The sequence below is a fragment of the Oncorhynchus mykiss genome, chromosome 16 (genome assembly GCF_013265735.2).
Source record: "Oncorhynchus mykiss isolate Arlee chromosome 16, USDA_OmykA_1.1, whole genome shotgun sequence".
Taxonomy (NCBI): Eukaryota; Metazoa; Chordata; class Actinopteri; order Salmoniformes; family Salmonidae; genus Oncorhynchus; species Oncorhynchus mykiss.
Genome location: NC_048580.1, coordinates 33,393,868 through 33,418,824, shown reverse-complemented (window position 1 = coordinate 33,418,824; position 24,957 = coordinate 33,393,868). Strand labels below are relative to the sequence as shown.

The window sequence follows — 24,957 nt, the reverse complement described above, 5'->3', positions numbered from 1 at the left end:
ACAGGCACATCAGGCCTGCAAATCACATTATGCTGGCTTGGAAAGTGATGAGCAATTCCTATTGGAATCCAGCCAGTAAGGATATCTAACAGTTGGAATTATTATTCACCCACTACCTGCATTCAGAACGACTGTCAGGGCTAGGAAACCATTTAAACCGGAACAACCATTTCAATAAATTGAACTAACTGATTGGTTTAGAAACATGTATGTTATTTATCTTTGTGTAGTATAATACTAATCAATCAATCAATGTCCATGCAAAACCACAGAAAATATCAACAATCCTGAAAAATCGACCTGCATTAGAGCATGCTGGGAAATATGATAATGATGGGTGTGGTTTTGATGAGACTATTTTACTCTCCACAGTGTAAAACAGTAACTCTGGTTATCAACACCAACACACAAACATATATTTTTTATCTTTATTTCACTAGGTAAGTCAGTTAAGAACAAATTATTGTTTACAATGACGGCCTACCCCGCCCAATGGGAGTCCCAGTCACGGCCGGATGTGATGTGTCTTAGACCACTGGAAGCCCTACATAGTGTGCTTAATCTAATAACACACACATTATTGTATTGTTCTTATCTATATTGAATACGTAATTTAAACATTCACAGTGTAGGTTGGAAAAAGTATGTGAACCCCTAGGCTAATGACTTCTCCAAAAGCTCATTTGAGTCAGCTAACCTTGAGTCCAAATATAAAAAACACTCACAAAATTTGAGTTTGCTATTCACAAGAAGCATTGCCTGATGTGAACCATGCCTCGAACAAATAGATCTCAGAAGACCTAAGATGAAGAATTGTTGACTTGCATAAAGCTGGAAAGGGTTACAAAAGTATCTCTAAAAGCCTTGATGTTCATCAGTCCACAGTCAGACAAGTTGTCTATAAATGGAGAAAGTTCAGCACTGTTGCTACTCTCCCTAGGAGTGGCCGCCCTGCAAATATGACTGCAAGAGCACAGCGCAGAATGTTCAATGAGGTTAAGAAGAATCCTAGAGTGTCAGCTAAAGACTAACAGAAATCTCTGGAACATGCTAACATCTCTGTTGACGAGTCTACGATACGTAAAACACTAAACAGGAATGGTGTTCATGGAAGGACACCACGGAAGAAGCCACTGTTGTCCAAAACACAACACTGCTGCATGTCTGAAGTTTGCAAAAGTGCACCTGGATGTTCCACAGCGCTTCTGGCAAAATATTCTGTGGACAGATTAAACTACAGTTGAGTTGTTTGGAAGGAACACACAACACTATGTGTGGAGAAAATTATTAATTAATCCTAGGCAGCCTGGTCAAATTGGAATATAAGCCACATCCGATCACATTCACATGTTCTCCTCACACAAACAAATGGACTTTAAATACATAGTTATGAATTTGTTTACCCTGACCAGATGGACAGGACGCATAGGCTGTATGCAGCTGCTGTTGTTAGTAGCCTACAGTTGATCAGACTGAGAAACTGTCTTGTTTTCATCCCATAAAGCATGTCAATATCACTAATGTTTAGGTGGAGCCTAGGCTGCTATAACATTTATGTTAAGAGTTTTTCTTTTGTCTGTCGGGAGTTATGATGTGTTATCATTCCGTTTGCTAAATAAATATCGGAGCAAAGTGGAAAGTGCCCTCTGCGTCAACCTACCCCTGGGCACAGATGTCAATACATTGTCTATTCCATGTTGGTTCAATGTAATTTTGTTGAAATTACGTGGACACAATGTTGATTCAACCAGTGTGTGCCCAGTAGGCTTTTTTTAAATATAACTTTTAATGGATGGTGCGATGGAAGCTATGAAATCATTTTGAATTTATTTCTGCAGCAAGTGAAGCATCGTAACGTGCAATTACCTCTGCAAGCTCCTTGTAGTTTCCCTTGTTTCCCTCTCATTGTGCCAACTCTTACATAGCCAAACATGCAGTATTGTCGATAAGCTGCTTGAGAACATCCCTGTTTCACCTTACCTTCTCGTAGTTTGAATATGCAGACCTTCATCCATTACATGATCGATGTGGCTTTTTCCTAGAAGCTTGAATCTGATGTGGGCAATGAAAGGGGTTTTTCAACAAAAAATCCACTACATTGTAGTTGGCGTTCGCCATTCTTGCAGAGAAAACTGCACTCTGCTTGCTAGCTAGCTACGTGCTACTGAAGTTGGCAAGGCAAATTTAAATAAATGACACTAACACGACAGAAAAATAAAGTTCTAAAAACAAGAAAACAAGATATAATCTACCTCTTCTGTCACCTAGTGTGAACAAACTAATTTCAAATGAATAATATCCTAAAGACTATCTCAATCTCAATCTATCCAACAATGTCACCAACTAACAAAAATCGCACATGCGTGGTGCTATGTTCATTCTCTGATCCTTTGATTAGATGGACAACATGTTCATTCATACTGCAAAAGCTTTGATTGGTTGGAGGATGGAAGGGGTTGAGGAGCATGATCCTCCTAGGTTTTGTATTGAAGTCAATGTAGCCAGAGGAGGCTAGAAAATAGCTGTCCTGCGGCTACACTATGGAGCTACCCTTGAGGGTACTGTTGAGACTACTGTAAACATTCATTGCACAAGTGTGTTTTAATCAGGTATTTGGTGACATTATTATATTTAGTATAGTTTTATCTGAAAGGACAATGTTTCTGAAATTCCTCCCCTTTCTTCCTCTGAGGAGCCTCCACTGGTTTGTGTGTCAGTGTGTGTGACTGTACATAGACTAGCTGGGTTGGGTCCTTCTCTGCCTGACACTGTTTAATAACAAAGTCACTAGCAGGGAAAAGTGTTTTACTTTCTCTCTTAGCTCTTTCTCTCTGTCTCTACCCTGGCGCTGAAACAGAGTGCCCAGAGGGCTCCTTCGGCGCTGGCTGCAGACGCAGGTGCCAATGTGCCAATGAGGCTGACTGTGAGCATATGGGTGGAGCCTGCACCTGCCTGCCTGGTTGGACAGGCACCTACTGTGAAAAACGTAAGTGTGTGTTGGATAACCAATTAGAGTATGGTTGTGTATGTATGTGATGAATGCCCACATGGTATGTTTGGAATGTGACTGTGTTTGTGTGTGTGTGTGCGCGCATGCGTGCATGCATGTGTACATTTCGATACATTTACATGTGTACATTTCGATACATTTACATGTGTACATTTCGATACATTTACATGTGTACATTTCGATACATTTACATGTGTACATTTCGATGTGCCGTTTGTGTTTGTGCAGCGTGCCCTGAAGGATTCCATGGGCTGGAGTGTCAGCAGCAGTGTCAGTGTTCTAATGGGGGGAGATGTGACCACCTGACAGGGGCCTGCCACTGTCCAGACGGCTGGGTCGGATCACAATGCAACACCAGTGAGTCCTATTGGCCTATTCACCCATCCATCCATCCATAGAATTTCTGTAGCCGCTCAAAAAAAGAAAAGAGAAACCGGTAAACAGGTGGAAGTAGATTTAATGAAGCGACTACACCCCACTGTGTTATTTCTCTCTGTGTGTGGTGCATTAATACTCATGTTCCTCGTTTGTATGTGGCATTGCATATTACCCTGGATCAACATAGTCATTTTTCAGTTCTAACTGGTAACGGGGCAGGAGCAGGGCCCATTCCAAAGAAACGTGTGTGTGTTTCCTGCAGTAGTGCCTGTATTGTGTGGAGAGCTGAGCATTTCCAAAACTATGTCACTTTGTATCTGTGTACAGTTACAGTACAGTGCCTTCAGAAAGACTTTTCAATTTTTGTTACGTTACAGCTTTTCTCTCAAATTGATATAGTTTTTTCCCTTCCTCAATCTACACACAATACCCCATAATGACAAAGCAAAAACAGGTTTTTAGAAAATGTTGCTAGTTTATTAAAAATAAAACAACTGAAATATCACATTTACCGAAGTGTTCAGACCCTTCACTCAGTACTTTGTTGAAGCACCTTTGGTAGCGATTACACCCTGGAGTCTTCTTGGGTATGACACTAGAAGCTTGGCAAACCTGTATATGGGGAGTTTCTCCCATTCTTCTCTGCAGATCCTCTCAAGCTCTATCAGGTTGGATGGGGAGCGTTGCTGCACAGCCATTTTCAGGTCTCTCCAGAGATGTTCGATTGGCTTAAAGTCCGGATTCTGGCTGGGCCGCTCAAGGACATTCAGAGACTTGTCCTGAAGCCACTTCTGCATTGTCTTGTCTGTGTGCTTAGGGTCATTGTCCTGTTGGAAGGATAACCTTCACCCCAGTTTGAGGTCCTGAGTGTTCTGTAGCAGGTTTTCATAAAGGATCTCTCTGTAAATTGCTACGTTCATCTTTCTCTTGATCCTAACTAGTCTCCTAGTCCCTGCCGCTGAAAAACATCCGCACAGCATGATGCTGCCACCACCATGCTTCACAGTAGGGACGGTGCCAGGTTTCCTCCAGATGTGACACTTGGCATTTGGGCCAAAGAGTTTAATCTTGGTTTCATTAGACAAGATAATCTTGTTTCTCATGATCTGAGAGTCTTTAGGTGCCTTTTGGCAAACTCCAAACGGGCTGTCTTGTGCCTTTTACAGAGGAGTGGCTTCCGTCTGGCCACTCTACCACAAAGGCCTGGTTGGTAGAGTGCTGCAGAGATGGTTGTCCTTCTGGAAAGGTATCCCATCTCCACAGAGGAAATCTAGAGCTCTGTCAGTGGGTTCTTGGTCACCTCTCTGAACAAGGCCCTTCCCCTGATTGCTCAGTTTGGCGGTGGCCAGCTCTAGGAAGAGTTTTGGTGGTTCCAAACTTCTTCCATTTAAGAATGATGGTGTTCTAGGGGACCTTCAATGCTGCAGACATTTTTTTGGTACCCTTTCCCAGATCTTTGCCTCGACACAATCCTGTCTCGAAGTTCTATGGACAATTCCTTTGATCTCATGCCTTGGTTTTTGCTCTGACATGCACTGTCAACTGTTGGACCTTATGTAGACAGGTGTATGCCTTTCCAAGTCATGTCCAATCAATTGAATTTACCACAGGAGGACTCCAATCAAGTTGTGGAAGGATGATCAATGGAAACAGGATACAACTGAGCTCAATTTCGAGTCTCATAGCAAAGGGTCTGAATACTTATGTAAATAATGTATTTATGTTTTTAATTTGTAATATCATTTCTAAAAACCTGTTTTCACATTGTCATTGTAGGGCATTGTGTGTATTGCTGAGGAAAATGTTATTTAATCCATTGTAGTGTAACAAAATGTGTAACAAGTCAAGGGGTCTGAGAACTTTCCGAAGGTACTGTATCTTATGTCTGTTTTTGTTCCCCCTAACATTCTGCGCCCTGCTCCTGTTGTAGCATGCCAGGCAGGGTGGTTTGGCAGTGGGTGTCAACACACCTGTGAGTGCTGTAATAATGCCAGCTGTGACCCTGTGAGCGGGCAGTGCCAGTGTATGCCAGGCTGGACCGGCGCCAGCTGTGAGAAAGGTACTGTCAGTGTGCATGTTTGTTAATGTGTGTGTGTGTGGGGGGGGGGGGGGGGGGGGGGGGGGGGGGGGGAGGGGGGGGGGAGAGCAGTGGACCATTAAATATGAAACAGGATAAAATATAGCAATGCTAATATATCTTCTCGTAGATGGAAAGCCTTTCCCAAATACCTTCTCAATGAAATGTTAACTAGCTACAATTTAACCTATGCCTACCTGTCAGAATAATATCATGATTATTTGCATCAATTTAGTGGGCATTCGTTTTGTGAACTCCATCACGTGTGCTACAGAACTGCTGCTAACCAGACAACAGTGCTAGGTGCATGCTCACTTGCGTTAAAGTGTAACTACACTCAAAAATATTTTAAACATTCTTAGATTTTCCCCACGCCTCAAAAGTGTTCTCCTGATGCAGTCTAAGCATTGTTGTGGACTTAGAACATCTATATTTTTTTACTTTTAGATTCAAACTAGAAGCACAGAGAGCATCATTTTGAATTCATGAATTTTAATCTACTGTTAATCTATGAATCTACTATTTGAAGTCATGTCCCCCAGTCCTTCACTTTTCCTAAATAAGTATATTAACACATGTACAGTGGAGACCAAAATGATTGGATCCTTTGATAAGGATTATATATATTTTATACTAATACAATTACTTGGAGAAAAAGACAAGTAATAAATATAAAAAACTCAAAAAGATACAGGTCCATATGATTGAATGCCCTGTTTTCAATACTCCAGCTCCCTCACCTTGCAAGGATAACTGAGCCGTCTTCCTATCAAGGCAAAACCCACCACTGGTGTGTGTGGCCAAAGAGCTGCCTTTTCATGTCATCTGACCATAGCGCCGCTTCCAATCCAAGTGCCAATGCTATTTAGCAAACTCCAGGAATTTACATTTGTTGGTTGACATGAAAATAGAGCTCTTTGGCCACACACACCCGTGGTGGGTTTTGCGTCAGAAGAAAGATGCATATGCAGAAAATAATTCCATACCTACTGTAAAATATGGTGGTGGATTTTTATGTTAAGGAGCTATTTTGCTTCCACTGGTCCTGGGGCCCTTGTTAAGGACAAAGGTCATTTTAGCCAAAAACATTATTGCCTTTGCCAGGAGGCTGAAACTTGGCTGCAAGTGAATCTGGCAGCAAGACAATAACCGCAAGAACAAATAAAATCCACCAAAAACTCAAATTATGGACCACAAAATCAACATTTTGCGATGGCAATCTTAGTCTCTGAACTTGAACTCCATTGAAAACCTGTGGTTTGAATTGAAGAGGAATTACCACCATTCCATGCACTCCCCACGTGAGCACTTGCAACACTCAAAGCACAGTAATGTATTTAAACTCAAAATATACCATTCTGATCTTTTGAAATGCATTTTCTTAGTTTAATAATGTTCCTTAAGACATGCCTAAACAAATGAATAATGGATGATCTTTGTCATGGTGTTTGATTTGAGGTGTGTTTGTGATTTTTCATTTGTGTATATATAGCCTACAGTTACATAAAACACATGTTCCGGAACATCTTTTTTAAACCTCCCGCTTTGGGCTGGATGTGTCAATGTGTAGTTCATGCATGCATAATTTATGAGCATTTTACCTCAATTAGCCATGAAATCCCTAGTTTGAAGCAACTGTTTTTCTGGAACCTATTCTGCACCATTTTACCTACATTTTCCCCCAGGTAGGCCAGCCTAGCAATTCGAGTTCAACCAATGAGTTTCAGCACCTCACAGTATGAGTGACAGCTACAGCAGAGAGAGAGAGAGGGAGAGAAATGACGTGGTGAACAGTGCACATATCTCACGGAGTACGCAATTTTCAGGGACCACTTTTGGCTCGGGCACTACTTTCTGAACTACTGGCTAAAAAGTGTACAAAAGTATACTAATAAAATGCTATTGTGTTGAAATACATTTTCTTTGATATTCTAATGTTACCTTCATCAACAACCAAAGCATTATTATTGTGATGAAATGTATTTATTAGACTGCTAGAATGTTAACATCAAAAAGACGTTTCATTTGCTTAGAACCGAGGTATCGAGGACCCGCATTTTAAGTGTTAAAAAAAGTGTGACTTTGAGAGCGAAAACCTGAAAAAACTGGGAGACATCCGAAACCTGAACAACCCACCCCTCCTTTCCCTTTCGCGACCCTTTCTACCACTGATAAAATACATTATTGTGGAAACACTTATGTGTGCATGCATGCATTCATGCACACACTTCCGGGAATGTTTGTGAAAGAGAGTCCTGTGTGTGTGCACATGCATGTGTGCGTAGGTGACATAGAATGTATTATTTTGCCTCCAGTAACTCACGGATATAATTGGGAAGTACATTTGCAAAAGTGGACTATACTTAACTGCTATTCAATACTCCACATTTGTACACTTCATTCCCTTACCTCCCCTGCAACAAGCCCCATTAAGAAAGAGCATCCCTAATGCTAGGTAATGGTAGCATTTTTCCTCTTTCTAACCACTGCACTCAGAATCACTACCATTCTCCCTAACGTGTGCACTCATTCACTCCCCCTAAAGGAGTGAAAAGGAACAGACTTTTCATACAAAACAGATGATGCACTCTAATTCTCTACCCTACCCCTGAGGTGTGCACTCGACTTGTTCACTCCCCCTCATGGATTTAAATAAAACTGACTGATGTACGTATGAAAAATGGTGAAATCTGTCTCCTGCTTACAGCGATGTGTATCTCTCTTTCAGAATGTCTAGAAGGCTTCTATGGGTCAGACTGCCTGCATCACTGCCTGTGTCAGAATGGTGGTGTGTGTGATCGTTTCTCCGGGGGATGCTCGTGCCCCAGCGGGTGGACCGGGGCGGCCTGCGAACTGGGTAAGTGATGGATCAACCAACAGGACCAAATGGGAAAGAAGGGGGGTTAGGAGATTTGCAATGAACTTAGTCCCTGTAACAAAGGTTAATGCAGTAACGCCGGATAACGTAGTACATTTTTACTGTATAGTGTCATAAAACTGGTTAATGTAATAACTTGACAGAGAACTTGACAGAGAACTTAGCCCCGGTGTTTGACAACTTAATAGTATAACTTGACAGAGAACTTGACAGAGAACTTAGCCCCGGTGTTTGACAACTTAATGTAATAACTTGACTGAGAACTTGACAACTTAATGTAATAACTTGACTGAGAACTTGACAGAGAACTTAGCCCCGGTGTTTGACAACTTAATGTAATAACTTGACTGAGAACTTGACAGAGAACTTATCCCCGGTGTTTGACAACTTAATGTAATAACTTGACGGAGAACTTGACAGAGAACTTAGCCCCCGGTGTTTGACAACTTAATGTAATAACTTGACGGAGAACTTGACAGAACTTAGCCCCGGTGTTTGACAACTTAATGTAATAACTTGACGGAGAACTTGACAGAAGTTAGCCCCGGTGTTTGACAACTTAATGTAATAACTTGACGGAGAACTTGACAGAGAACTTAGCCCCGGTGTTTGACAACTTAATGTAATAAGTTATGGCGAGTAACAACATTTGTTATAAATTATACAATAACTTTAACAGATCATGTAATAATATACCATAATCACTGTCTTTATGATTCATTAAATTCATTTCAAGCATCATGGCTCTTCATGTCTTTGGGGCAGAAAAAATTCTGTTGGGCATATGATTTGGTGTGGAAGAGTCAAGAGAGTCTGGCAACACTGAATAGCTTCTGTTGAGATATTCCTTAGATGAAAAGTGGACAAAAATCGATACTGAATAACCTGGATTCAGGTTAAGGACTTTATTATCATTGCCTCAAGCGCATCAAATATGGGCTGGCGGCAGGGTAGCCTAATGGTTAGAGTGTTGGACTAGAAACCGAAAGGTTGCAAGTTCAAATCCCAAATCTGTCGTTCTGCCCCTGAACAGGCAGTTAACCCGCTGTTCCTAGGCCGTCATTGAAAATAAGAATTTGTTCTTAACTGACTTGCCTAGTTAAATAAAGGGAGAAAAAAAATTACAATAAAAAAAATTGCTGCATAACAAAAAACTATCTAGGCACAGAAGATGGATAATCTTGATAACAATGCCTTATTGTTCATAATTTTGTAATATGAGAGGACAATTTGATTATGAAAATTACATTTGCCCGTTTTGTAAATAACCTACAAAAATGAAAGGCAGCTTTGCAGATTTTTTATTTTTAACAAACTGCAAGGTGTAAAGGCTTTATATGCCGTACATAAAGTCTTCATACACACTAGATGCTTCACAAATCTTCACATTGAATAAAGGGTAAGGCTTTTTATCAGTAAGATGAATTTGTTGGTAAATCTTTTGGTATTAGGGAACTACTTCTCATAGACAGAGCAGTGGTAAGGCTTCTATCCAGGTTGTATCCGCTGGTGTACTTTTGAATGATATTGTCCAGCAAATCTAGCTCCTAAATCAGAGCAGTGGTAAGGCTTATCTCATGTGTGTATTTTCTTGTGAAATTTTACGTTTTTAGGATCAGAGAAACTCTTAACGGTGTCAGAGCAGTGGTAAGGCTTCTCTCCTCTGTGTATTTGCTTGGGATGTTTTAAGACGCTCAATTGAGACTTCCCACAATCAGATTACTTCCCACAATCAGAGCAGGAATAGGGCTTCTCTCCGGAGTGTGTTTTCATGCGTCTTTCAAGATGTGATGAGAACTCTTCTCACAATGTGGGCAGTGGGGAGACCTCTTAGGTTTGTGAATTTCCTGGTTTTGCTCTTTGGATGCAGAAGCTGGTTGAACTTTGTCAGAGGCATAAGGTCGTTCTCCTGTGGGAATTAAAACAAAAGGATAAGCTGGAACAAGTGGCTAAGAATCTACTTATTTCACTGATTAATTAATAAAATCATACGTGTAACATGAGATCATTCTACCTCTCAATTTGAAAAGAGAGAGACTAATTTGTGGAAAATGTTAACCTCCTCTTACAATGAAAAATCAAAAGTCCCAGTCTTCTCTTCATCATCTCCCCCTTTTAATGTTGACGTTCAAATCCAGTGTTGGACTGCATTCTTTCAGATTCACTGATGCCACCTCTGGATCCTGGACCTGAAGATGTCTCTCCTGTGTGAATGACATCAGAATAGCGAGTCAGTTGGTGCTATATACAAATGAATGCTTTTAAGTTAGCTGTACATGACAAAAGGGAGATCAATACCAATCATATGTTGTCATTTCTTACCATGTTCAGTTAGCTAAACAATAATTTCACAAGACTTGATACTGTCTGAGTAAACTCCGGACATCCATACACTGAATAATACAAACAGTAGCATTGACAATGTTGATGCCAAACCATGCAGGTCTCCATGCTGTGAAATAACATCTCACACAATTGGTCACCTTGACAATTAAACCTTTAGTCTGTCCTAAAACTATGCCATGGAGAATCCAGTAGATGATGGTGTTCTGGGTTACACAATGAGAGATGAAAACTTGAGAACACCAAACAACTTTAGATGAAACTTGCTCTTACCATGGTCCAATACCCCAATCTTTTCCTCATCCACTTCATCTTTAATGTTAATATTCAAACCCGTTGTTTGACTGCAAAGGTTGCTTACATGTCTACTGATGTAGCACTCTCATGATTGCCTCTTGAGCACAACGTCTTCTTTCATCACTCAAATTTGTCAAGACAGAGACGACATGTTGTTCAAAATGGGCACAATTCTTCTGCAATTCAGTTCTTTATGAAACGTCTAGTTCGTCAAACATGTTCTCCTGCAAGGCAGCTGAATCAATGACCTTGTCCTTCTGGCGTTTACTTTTGTGGCCTGAACGCTGCTCCTCTTCTTAAATTTTAATGATGACATTCAGCTCCAATGTTTTACTAGTCTTCCAGGTTCACTGATGCCGTCTCTGGAACCTGATGTAAACCTACACAAATGGCCCCGTTGTCACAATCAGGACACATTGACTCTATAGGTCTGGTCTATGACTCAGTTATTTTTATCTGCTTGCTAGAGCTAGATATAAAAGTCTCTAGATAGAATAAGTCCTAAATAGAAGTCTGAGTTCAACCTCCTGGTCTCCCCTGTGTGTGCCACTCCCCCTCCCATTGAACTGTATGAGTACATTTCAAAGAATAGCTACAATAAGTGCTGTGGGTCTTACACACACAAAAGGAAAGGTTGTGGAACTTGTGGTAGATGTGAGGCACTGCAGGTCAGTTCACAATGCTTACAACCTTAGCATTTATATCAAAACATCTATTTATATAATAAACTGGTTAATTGATTTACCACTGGTTTCAGTGCCACTTAAAAATGTAATGGCCTGATTGTTGCCAGATAGGTCTGTTTCCTGCCTAATTTATTGACTTTTTACATAATTGGTCTTGCAAAATGGTGTTGGGGGTGTGTTAATTTGATTGGGAGGGTAAGAGTCAAGAGAATCTGGCTACACTGAATAGCTTCTGTTGACACTTTAAATTAAGAGGACCAAAACCAGGGGGACTTTCCCACTGACTAAACTTGTTGCCCACGTTGCCTTCCACAGTTCACCAAATGTTAAACTTTTCTCTTTTAAACACTATATCCTTACATTAGCCTTAAATATGATGTGGTCGAAGCCACAATCATTCTTCATATGTGTAGCATAATGTAAGCACCATAGAACAAACAAAATAATGCCCACTATTCAAACTATACAGAAGCTTCTCAACTAATATTGCACATAATATTGCACTCTTAAGTAATACAACCACCCAATTGTTCTCACAATAGAGAAAGGCAACTTAGAATTTTTTTCTAAACAAAGCTACAACTGAAAGTCTTCATATGCATTAGATGCTTCACAAATTATCACACTGAGAGTTGAGGTAAGGAGTTTTGCAAGTATGTTTTTTTGGTGAATTGTTAAGCTTTTATGAGAGAAGATCTTCCCTCAGTTAGAGCAGTGGCAAGACTTCTATCCAGTGTGCATCCGCAGGTGTACTTTTAACGGATCTTGTCTAGCAAATCTATGACCACAATCACAGCAAAGGTAAGGCTTTGTGTTTTTGTTTGTAAAGTTTTTAGGCTCAGAGAAACTCTTTCCACAGTCAAAACAGTGGTAAGGCTTTTCTCCAGTGTGTTTACGCTGGTGTACTTTTAATTTATATTTTCTAGTAAATTCAGCACCACAATCAGAGCATTGTTAAGGCTCTTCTCTTGTGTGTATTCGCTTGTGGGTTTTAACACTTTTAAATTTAGTGAAATTTGTGCCACAATCAGAGCAGTGGTAAGGCTTCTCTCCAATCTGCATCTGCTGGTGTACTGTTAACTTGTATAATATATATATAGTCTAGCAAATCTAGCTCCACAATCAGGGGATTGATGAGGCTTTTATCATGTGTATATTCACATGTTGTTTTTTAAGCTATACATTGTAGTGAAACTCTACCCACAGTCAGAGCAGTGGTAAGGCTTCTCTCCTGTGTGCACTGATGGTTAATCTGATAACTTGATGGCTTTAGGAAACTCTTCTCACAATGTGGGAAGTGGTGAGACCTCTTCCTGCAGTTGCTCTTTGGATGGAGAATTCTCTGACTTGGTCAGAGGAGTTAGGTTGCTGTCCTGTGTGTATGACAACAACAAAGAGCAGCTGAAACATGTGCCTACGAATCAGAATCACTGACTAATGAATAAAATGTTTCACCCATCACAAATGTAGCGTGAGAAACATTTACTTTGTTATTTGATAAGGAGATGATAATGTATTGAACTTGTCTCTCCTACATGGTCTTACCATGAGAAACAAAATCGCCAGTCTTCTCTTTCACATCCTCTTCATCTTTAATGATAACATTTTGACTGGGGTCTTCTAGCTTCACTTATGTCATCTCCGGATCCTGGACTTAAAGAAGTCTCTTCTGTGTGAATGACATCAGAATAGCAAGTCAGTTTGTGGTATAGATATCAGATCTTAATTCAGAACAGGAAAAATAAGACCAGTTCAGAACAGGAAAAATAATTCTGCAGCAACAGGAAATGTGAATAGTTATGTGGATAATAAGTAAAGGACATGTTTGTAAGGGTTGATACATTATTCGTTAGGCAAATCACATCTGAAAGTGGAAATGACAAACTTTAGAAGCCTTTTTAAACCTTGAATACAGTACAAGAAGAATTCTCACACAACAGTGTGATCAAATTAAAATCCAATACCTGTAAGAAGTAGGATCAAATTATTTTCACTTACCAAATCACTTACCATAACATGGATTATTAGTTACACACTCATTTCATAAAACATAAAATATTGTCTGAGTAAACTCCAGAGAGCCATACACTGACTGAAACAATATGGCATTGAGAATGTTGATACCAAACCACTCAAGTCTCCATGCCATGAAATAGCCTCTCTCACAGTGGGTATTCTCTCATGAACACCTTGACAATAAAACCTTGAGTCTGTCCTAAAACTAAGCCATGGAGAAACCAGTAGATAAAACCTGCTCTTACGATGGTCCAATAGTTTCATCTTCCTCTTCATTTTTAATGTTGACATTGACTGTATAGATTGCTTTCGCTGTATTGCTTACACGTGTATTGATGTAGCTTGCGCATCCTCGTAATTTCCTCTTGTGCACAACGTCTTCTTTCATCTCTCAAAGTTTTCAACATAGGCTATATTTCAACTAACTTAATTAATGCAATGGTAAATCTTAGCGCTGGCGGTAGGGCTATAGGTCCAGGGGTGTGTCAGATATATTGGAAATTATTGGCAGAGTAGCAGGCGGTGACTCGAAAGAGGTGGGTTTTGATAAATAAAACATTTGGAGGCTTGACCGTTCGCTGGCCAATCAGAACGTGCTCCATGGCTAGAAATGTGGTTGTTTCTAGTGTTGTATTTATCTTTTTGTATGTATTGCGTTTGCATTGTCATAAACTGCCATTTGAATGTTAGTCCATTATATCCTTGTTTGTTAAATAGCCTACAGAAACAAAATAACTAAATGTGGGCCTATCCCATTTTTGCTAAATACATTGAACATGCTTGCAGTCCACATTGTTCTAAATAATTGCATGACTTCAATATGGAAATATATTGTTAATAAACATAACATTCACACTGATGGGGCTAGGCCTACTATAAATTGCATAATGGCTGAGCCATGGACATGTCAAGCTTATTTGATAAGCAAAATTGCATGAACTATTGAGGCCTAAAGAGAGTGAATATTTGTAATCAAATTCCAATCAAAACAACTTGTTTTAAATAGGCTATATAGTTTAAATAAAGTTACAGGCACCCTAATTGCTACCGTCGGCATTTAATATTGGAGGGTTTTATGCACATACAAACTTTTCACAGATGCTGGACAAAGATCCAATATAAAGAGAATATCCATTGCTCCCAAAAATAATGTTTTATAAACATAATGGAACCATCATACAGATTGCATTCCCACTGGGCACACACTGGTTGAATCAACGTTGTTTCCACTTCATTTCAAAGAAATTACATTGAACCAATGTGGAATAGACGTTGAATTGACCTTTGTTGCCCAGTGGGTTCACACTTCTCCAGAAATAGCAGGCTTAAATTCCCTTGCATGCGAGCTGGATGTTCTCATCATTAAGCCAGGACGATGAATCATTCTAATACGTAAATCCTTTTTTACAATAACCATATTTCTAAAAGCTTTTGGGATCAGAATCATGATATCGTGAAATTGACATGAAAAAAGACACAACTAATTGCTATTGAACCAGCCTTCCGTATAGCCTAAAGTGCCTTCGGAAAGTATTCAGACAACTTGAGATTTTCCACATTGTGTTATGTTGGACTTATTCTAAAATGGATTAAACAAAAATAATCCTCAGCAATCTACACACAATACCCCATAATGACATAGTGAAAACAGGTTTTAGAAATATTTGCTAAATTATTAAAATGAATGCTTACATAAGCATTCATACTCTTTGCTATGGGACTCAAAATGGATTGTTTCCATTGATCATCCTTGTTGTTTCTACAACTTGACTGGAGTCCACCTGTGGTAAATTCAATTGATTGTACATGATTTGGAAAGGCACACACCTGTCTATATAAGGTCCCACTGTTGACAGTGCATGAAAACCAAGCCATGAGGTCAAAGGAATTCTCCGTAGAGCTCCAAGACAGGATTGTGTCGAGGCACAGATCTGGGAAAGGGTACTAAAAACATTTCTGCAGCATTGAAGGTCCCCAAGAACACAGTGGCTTCCATCATTCTCTTTATTTATTTTTATTTCAAGTTATTACGTTTTCTTGTTTTTTCAATCAACCAACAAAACACATTCCACTTTTACAGATGTGGCAGACATAAATAATAAAATTAAATATCAAACAAACAAACTTGCAGCAGCACTGTCAGCCTTCCTATTACTTATTTCCAGCCTTAGCTGAGACAACGAGCAAATCATTCGTTTTTACAGCATCTTACACCCTGACTACACCGCTCGCTCGTGTGCGAGCTTTGCAAAAGAAATGTAAGAATCTATGTTATTCAATTATTGCACCCACAAATCAAAATCAAATCAAATTTATTTATATAGCCCTTCGTACATCAGCTGATATCTCAAAGTGCTGTACAGAAACCCAGCCTAAAACCCCAAACAGCAAGCAATGCAGGTGTATAAGCACGGTGGCTAGGAAAAACTCCCTAGAAAGGCCAAAACCTAGGAAGAAACCTAGAGAGGAACCAGGCTATGTGGGGTGGCCAGTCCTCTTCTGGCTGTGCCGGGTGGAGATTATAACAAAACATGGTCAAGATGTTCAAATGTTCATAAATGACCAACATGGTCGAATAATAATAAGGCAGAATAGTTGAAACTGGAGCAGCAGCACAGTCAGGTGGACTGGGGACAGCAAGGAGTCATCATGTCAGGTATTCCTGGGGCATGGTCCTAGGGCTCAGGTCCTCCGAGAGAGAGAAAGAAAGAGAATTAGAGAGAGCATATGTGGGATGGCCAGTCCTCTTCTGGCTGTGCCGGGTGGAGATTATAACAGAACATGGCCAAGATGTTCAAATGTTCATAAATGACCAGCATGGTCGAATAATAATAAGGCAGAACAGTTGAAACTGGAGCAGCAGCACAGCCAGGTGGACTGGGGACAGCAAGGAGTCATCATGTCACGTAGTCCTGGGGCATGGTCCTAGGGCTCAGGTCCTCCGAGAGAGAGAAAGAGAGAAGGAGAGAATTAGAGAACGCACACTTAGATTCACACAGGACACCAAATAGGACAGGAGAAGTACTCCAGATATAACAAACTGACCCTAGCCCCCCGACACATAAACTACTGCAGCATAAATACTGGAGGCTGAGACAGGAGGGGTCAGGAGACACTGTGGCCCACTCCGAGGGTACCCACACTGCTCGCACCCTTCAACGAGCGTCTGCGTTGCCAAGGGCTAAAATAGAAGTCAGTTCTATTTGGGACACAGATCGAGCTGCAAGTCCTGCCTCTCCCATCTCCTCATTGGTTTATAGAAGCAGGTACCCACGTGCCATGTCCTCATTGGTTACATCCATGTGGGTGATTGACCGGTTGTCGTGGTAATACTACGAAGTTTAGATGCCAATCACCATATAAGTTCAAAGATGAAAAAGCCTGGAAGGAGGAGAGATGACTAGAAATGATTCGGTTGACTGTTTTATGTGTGAAGTAGAGGACCTTGTGCATTTCAGGTAAAATAACAACCTAATGTTGATATCCCAGGACAAATTAGCTAGCAACAGCAAGCTAGCTAAATAGGACAAATTAGCTAGCAAGTGCAAGCTAACTAGCTAAATTGCCATAAATGTTTAATGCTTTTCGAACTGTCCCAAAATGAATGTCATTGGTTCAGAGATTGTTTTGATATTTTAACCCGTGTGTCATGGTCGCTGTTACGTAGAGTAGGCTAAACTGGATAACCTAACCTCTATCAAAATAAAAAGATGGCGGAGCCGCAAAAGTTCTTCTGTGCAAAGGTGTTTATTTACAAGTGATTCCGGAACAAAACACAACAGTACTGCCATCAACGTCTACCTTATGGGACAGCTTAAAAACAATGCTGCCCCATCCACAGCTCAATCCAAAAATGCCTCTTTAGAGACTGGAGAGAGGCTCCTTTTGTAGGGCTAGCCCCTCCCCTCAGAACAATTAACCCTAATTAATTAATCAATTAACAATACAAACCTACATTTTCCATGAACTAAACATACTAAAGGATATACATTGCAACACGGTTTTAAACAATATCACAACATAACATTTACAACATTACATCACTACTGACAATATCTTTCAATATGCCCATATGCATTAATGAGCCATTTGGGACAGGCACTATAAAGCCAACCCAATTCCCTTAGCTCGGGTCCTTTTCCAGCATACCCGGGAAGCTACAGAGATGGAGAGAGAGAAACAGAACAAACAAACAATGCGCTCATCCACAACATTGATAAGTATAATAATTATTGTATCTCTAAAATATGAACATTGACAAGTGTGAAATGCCTGCACCAAGACAGAAGTTAATTTGTGTGTCGACCCACATTGTTAACTTAATGGCGCAGGGAGGAGTGATGAATATGTGTGTGCGTTAAAGAACCAAAAGCTGCCCGCGGCCAGTGACGGACTTCTACGTCACAGTCGCGTTTGGTGTAGGGGGGCAAAATACATTTATATAGCCGGTTTGGGTTCCGTGTTACACAACATGTTTCTGCTCATTTCCCTAATCACCCCATTCACTCTGTCCAATTTGAAATATAGTTGAGTAGTGGAGACCAGAGTCTGTCAAACTTGGGCTGTCTCTTGCGGAGGTCATAAGTGAGCTTTTCAAGAGGAAGAAAGTCAACAATATTGTATTAGAAGCCCACAATAGAATAATACATTTCTTAGCAAAGTATGTGATAGTCATAAACACATTTTCTCCGTCAGGATCAAGAACAAAGTCCTGTTGTGCATTAAGAAGATAGATACACAGGGTTATATTAAACTATACATCTAGTATTTCCTGTGCAGCAGTAATGTATAGATTGCCAACATCTTTCTACAACTCCAAAATACATGCATATAGGTTCCACTTTCAGAGGTACAAATTTTACAGTAAGGAGAAATGTCTGTATTCATTCTATGGAGTCTCACTGGGGTGTAATAGAATGTGTACAACAATTTGTAATTAGATTCTTTCATTTTTACATAAGTAGAGGAGCAGTATACCCTGTCACAAAAATCCGCCCATAACTCATCACTGATAGTCAGACCAGGTCCTTTTTTCAAATTAGTAAAGAAGGAGCCCCCTTTCTCAGAAAGGACTCTATAGATATGAGATTTTGCCTTTGATGGATTGTGCTGTAGCAAGAAGGGTCTCAACTGCATTCAGCTGAGCTCTAAACCTCCCCTTGGAAGTAAATTAGGAAATGACATGTCTAATTTGAAGATATTTTACAAAATTGGATCTTGGCACATTGAATTCACTGCAAAGCTCTTGAAAGGATTTCAGTGTAGTGGTTTTCTGATGAAACAGATCTGAAAATGTCCTGATCTCTAGAGGATGCCAAAGATGAAAGTTGGCATCACTCAGGGCTTTTGGCAATTCTGGGTTGCATACTATAGGCAAGTGAAAGCAATTTCTTACCGTCCCTCCATGCTAGTAGGGTGCTGTAAATCACAAAGGTTTTGACTATGTTGCCCACTTCACTAAAGTTATTAATGAATATAATTGAGCTTAGGGGCAATGAACCATAGGATTGGGCTTCTATCTAAGTCCATATTGAGTCTTGTCTGTTTGTGATCCATGTTAGCATGTTGCGGATCTGGGCAGACCAGTAGTGCAATTGAAGGGAGGGAAGGGGAAGAACACCCTTAGATTCAGGTTTTGATAGAGGGGAGAACTTGATCCTAGGTTTTTTATTGCCCCATATACATTTGGTGATGCTTTGATTAGTCGTATTGAAAAAGGAAACTGGGAGATAGCATGGGAGCATCTGAAATAAATAGTTCAATCTAGGGAGGATTTTCATACGGATAACATTCATTCTTCCTACTAAACTAATTGGGAGGGAGATCCAGGTTTGGAGATCGTTCTTGATTCGATCCAGGAGTGGTAGATAATTTTCCTTGAAAAGTCTATTCAGATCTGGTGTTACAAAGATCCCAAGGTATTGAAACCCCTGTGTCTTCCATTGGAACGGACAGAGTGTCTTCATAGAGCTGTTGCGTGTAAGATTGAGAGGGCAAACAGTGGATTTGTTCAAATGTATCTTATGTCCTGTACTGAGCAATTGAGTCTAAAATGGGAGGGATTTCTCAGGGTTGGATATGTAGAGCAAGACATCATCCACGTATAGCAAAATCTTGTGCTGCAGGCCGCCTGCAGAAACACCCATAAAACTGGATTGCTCCTTGTCAACTCTGCCAAAGGCTCCGCCCCCAACAAATAGAGCACGGGGACAGCGAGCATCCTTATCTTGTGCCACGTCCCAAAGGGAATCTATCAGAATTCAGACCATTAGTAGTCACCATGGTATTTGGATGACAGTATAGGGACTTCATCCATTTAATAAAGTTTGGGCCCATGTTGAACTTTTCTAAGACTGAGAACAGAAAGCTCCACTCCATCCTGTCGGACACCTTCTCAGCATCTGGTGAAGCCAGCAGGACAGAGGTCTTCTGTGCGTTTACTTGATCTATAATATCAAAAAGACGGCGAATGTTATCAAAAAAGTACTTGTCCAATTTGGTTCGCTTTTATTATTTTGGGAAGAAGAGTTTAGTCTTTTAGCGAGTAATTTGGTAATTATTTTTTTGTTGAAATCCAACAAGCTTATGGTCCGGAAGGACGAGCAACACTGTAATTGCGGGCTGTGAGAGCTCAGTTTTTGCAAAAAAATCATCAATCAGCCATTGGCATGAAAATAGGGCTAAACTGGGGCCAAAAAGCGTTGTAGAACTCTCTGGGAAATCCATCTGGGCCTGGGGACTTGTTAGGAATGGAGTTATGCATCCGTATGTTTTCTCTCAGAAGTATATAGTTTGCAGTAAAAATCATGAAAGTAACATTTATCTTATTTGGATCAAATGTGACCTCATCATCTGCTGTTCGGAGAGCCATGATTTTACGCTCTGACTTCTCTTTCAATCTACTGGGCCTATTGCTATACGCGTGGTATTTTTGTTTAGTAAATACAACTTTTTTTTTATCTCCCGAGTATAGTGCAAGTTCAGTTTGGCTTTGGCTGCTTTAAGTTGACTCCAGGAGGCGCTGTCTGTGGGTTGTTTATGTACTTTTTCACAGCGTTACAGCTCCCTCTCAAGATCTAATCTGTGTGCCTCCATTGCTTTTTTTGTTAGAGGAAGCATATGCAATTAGATGACCTCTTAGTGTGGCTTTGGCAGTGTCCCACATTGTGGCCGGAGAAACAGGAGAATCTTTGTTGTCTTGTGTGTAGTTGTCTATCCATGTAGTAACCAATGTATGGAAAGCTTTGTTTGATAACATGGACGTGTTAAATTTTCAGCTCTTTGACCTCGGGATGGTCAAAGTGGAGGTGGACAAAGGTGATCTGAAAGTGCTATGGGTCCGACTGTAAAAATGTAAACTATTCGAGATGGACGTTAGAGTAGTATGTATAGTCCATAGATGAGATATTAGTCTCTCTCCAGATATCTATCAGTCCCATCTCTTTAGTAAGAGTTCAACATCAGATCTAGGGTTTGTTGTGGGGGCTTTAGATGATTTTTCCAGGGTTGGGTTGAGGGTACATTTAAAATCTCCAGCCACCACGCCAAAGGAAACACGATGCTCATTGAACAGGGTTATCATTTTTGACATGAAAGCAGGAGTATTAACATATGTAGCCTGAAAAACAAGGTCCATGAAGTCAATAACTTGCTTGTAACAGATTACATTCATCTCACTATCTCTGAAACTCACTTAGATAATACCTTTGATGATACAATGGTAGCAATACAGGGTTATAACATCTACCGAAAAAACAGAAATGCCAACGGAGGCGGTGTTGCGGTCTAGATTCAGAACCACATTCCTGTAAAGCTTAGAGACGATCTAATGTGAAATACTGTTGAAGTAATATGGCTACAGGTTCATCTGCCTCACCTAAAGCCCATTATTGTGGGAAGCTCCTATAGGCTACCAAGTGCTAACAGTCAGTATCTGGATAATATGTGTGAAATGCTTGATAATGTATGTGATATCAACAGAAAAGTATATTTTCTGGGTGATTTAAATATTGACTGGCTATCATCAAGCTGTACACTCAAGAAAAAAATTAAAACTGTAACCAATGCCTGCTACCTGGATCAGGTTGCCAGTAAATCTACCAGGGTAGTTACAAACAGGACAGGAATTAAATAATCAACATGTATTGATCACATCTTTACTAACACTGCAGATATTTGATTTAAAACGGTATCCAAATCCATAGGATGTAGTGATCACAACATACTAGCCATGTCTAGGAAAACCAAAGTTCCAAAGGCTGGGCCTAATATAGTGTATAAGAGGTCATACAAGAAGTTTTGAAGTGATTCATATGTTGATGATGTAAAGAATATTTGCTTGTCTATGGTGTGTAGTGAGGAGCAACCAGCACTGCACTTATTTATGAAATGACTCATTCCAGTTACTAATAAACACCCACCCATTAAGAAAATGACTGTAAAAACTGTCAAATTCCCTTTGATCGATGAGGAATTGAAAAATTGTATGGTTTAGAGGGATGAGGCAAAAGGTATGGCAATTAAGTCTGGCAGCCCAACTGATTGGCAAACGTACTGCAAATTAAGGAATCAGGTGACTAAACTAATTAAAATAAAAAAATGAACTACACTATGAAACAAAGATAAATTATATACAGAATGATAGTAAAAAGCTTTGGGTCACCTTAAATGAAATTTTGGGAATATGAAGCCAACTCGGCTCCTTGAATCAGAGGGCTCATTCATCACAAAGTCCACTGATATTGCAAACTACTTTTAATGACTTTTTAATTGGCAAGGTAAGAAAACTTAGGGATGACATGCTAGCAACAAATGCTGACACTACACATCCAAGAATATCAGACCAAATTATGAAAGACAAGAATTGTACTTTTGAATTCCGTAAGTCAGTGTGGAAGAGGTGATTGTTGTCTATCAACAACAAGCCGCCGGGGTCTGACAATCTGGATGGAAAATTACTGAGGATAATAGCAGACGATATTGCCACTCCTATTTTCCACGTCTTCAATTTAAGCCTACTAGAGAGTGTGTGCCCTCAGGTCTGGAGGGAAGCTAAAGTCATTCCACTACCCAAGATAGTAAAGCCCCCTTTTACAGGCTCAAACAGCCTGTTACCAACCCTTAGTACACTTCTGGAAAAAATGGTGTTTGACCAGATACAATGCTATTTCACAATAAACAAATTGACAACAGAATTTCAGCATGCTTACAGGGAAGGACACTCAACAAGCACAGCACTTACACAAATGACTGATGATTGGCTGAGAGAAATTGATGACACAATAATTGTGTGGGCTGTCTTGTTAAACTTCAGTGCAGCTTTTGACATTATCGATCATAGTCTGCTACTGGAAAAACGTATGTGTTATGGCTTTATACCCCCTCTATATTGTGAATAAAGAGTTACTTGTCTTACAGAACACAGAGGGTGTTCTTTAATGGAAGCCTCTCAAATTTAATCCAGTTAGTATCAGGAATTCCCCAGGGTAGCTGTTTAGGCCCCTTGATTTTTTTCAATTTTTACTAACGACATGTCAGTGACTTTGATTAAAGCCAGAGTGTCTATGTATGCGGATGACTCAACACTATACATGTCAGCTACTACAGCGACTGAAATGACTGCAACACTCAACAAAGAGCTGCAGTTAGTTTCAGCAAAAGCATTGTCTTTGGATGAAAAAACACTCACTAAACCCTAAACCTCAACTAAATCTTGTAATAAATAATGTGGAAATTGAGAAGTTGAGATGACTAAACTGCTTGGAGTAACCCTAGATTGTAAACTGTCATGGACAAAACATATTGATGCAGTAGTAGCTAAGATGGGGAGAAGTCTGTCTATAATAAAGTGATGCTCTGCCTTCTTAACAACTCTATCAACAAGGCAGTTCCTACAGGCCCTAGTTTTGTCGCACCTTGTCTACTGTTCAGTCGTGTGGTCAGGTGCCACAAAAAAGGACTTAGGAAAATTGCAATTGGCTCAGAACAGGCTGGCCCTTGGATGTACACAGGGAGCTAATATTAATAATATGCATGTCAATCTCTCCTAGCTGAAAGTGGAGGAGAGATTGACTTCATAACTACTTTATTTATGAGAGGTATTGACATGTTGAATGCACCGAGCTGTCAGTCTAAACTACTGGCAGCTCGGACACTCATGCATACCCCACAAGACATGCCACAAGAGCTCTCTTCACAGTCCCCAAGTCCAGAACAGACTATGGGAGGCACACAGTACTGCATAGAGCCATGACTACATGGAACTGTATTCCACATCAAGTAACTGATGCAAGCAGTAAAATTTTGTTTAAAAAACAGATTTAAAAAATAGTATGGAACAGCAGGGACTGTGAAGCAACACAAACATTGGCACACACACATATACACACACACACATATACACACACACACATATACACACACACACACACACACACACACACACACGATAACGTTCACACTATACATACACTTGGATTTAGTACTGTAGGTAGTGGTGGAGTAGAGGCCTGAGGGCACACAGTGTGTTGTGAAATCTGTGAATGTATTGTAATGTTTTTTAAATTGTATAAACTGCCTTAATTTTGCTGGACCCCAGGAAGAGTAGCTGCTGCTTTAAATACAAATACAAACATGATTAAACATCTCTGGAGAGACCTGAAAATAGCTGTGCAGCAACGCTCCCCATCCATCCTGACAGAGCTTGAGAGGATCTGCAGAGAAGCATGGGAGAAACTCCCCAAATACAGGTGTGCCAAGCTTCTAGCATCATACCCAAGAAGACTCAAGGCTGTAATCGCTGCCAAAGGTGCTTAAACAAAGTACAGAGTAAAGGGTCTGAATACTTACGTAAATATATTTCCTTTTTTTTAAATAAATTAGCAAACATTTCTAAAAACCTCTTTTTGCTTTGACATTATAGGATATTGTGTGTAGATTGATGAGGGATTTAAAAAAATAATAATTTAAGAATAAAGCTGTAACGTAACAAAATGTGGAAAAAGTCAAGTGGTTTGAATACTTTCCAAAGGCAATTGTTACAGGATAATAAGTTCTAAATACAAGGGTCACCAGCATCATCTCATCTCTCATTTATTGAGGGGCATATGGACAGATGTAACCTACGCAGAGTTTTTTTTTACGCACAACCAAAATGGGAGCTGGCTAAAATAAGAAATAAAATAAACCAAAAAAAATAAACCACTACTAGGCCTACACAAAATGGGATGTCTGCTCACTGTTTTGCTGCTCCCAAACATAATATTTTAATAAA

The 24,957-nt window shown here is 40.0% G+C and overlaps 1 protein-coding gene across 1 annotated transcript in view; it reads left to right on the top strand.

The window, feature by feature from the left end:
* Positions 1–2,329: 2,329 nt before the first annotated feature.
* LOC118939522 (multiple epidermal growth factor-like domains protein 6) overlaps positions 2,330–24,957 on the top strand; it is a 45,120-nt gene continuing 22,492 nt past the window's right edge. Inside the window, exons 1-4 of the mRNA XM_036946736.1 lie at positions 2,330–2,986; positions 3,239–3,367; positions 5,319–5,447; positions 8,194–8,322. Of these exons, the coding sequence (XP_036802631.1) occupies positions 2,932–2,986; positions 3,239–3,367; positions 5,319–5,447; positions 8,194–8,322 (442 nt within the window). The 5' untranslated portion in view covers positions 2,330–2,931. The remainder of the gene's footprint in view (positions 2,987–3,238; positions 3,368–5,318; positions 5,448–8,193; positions 8,323–24,957) is intronic.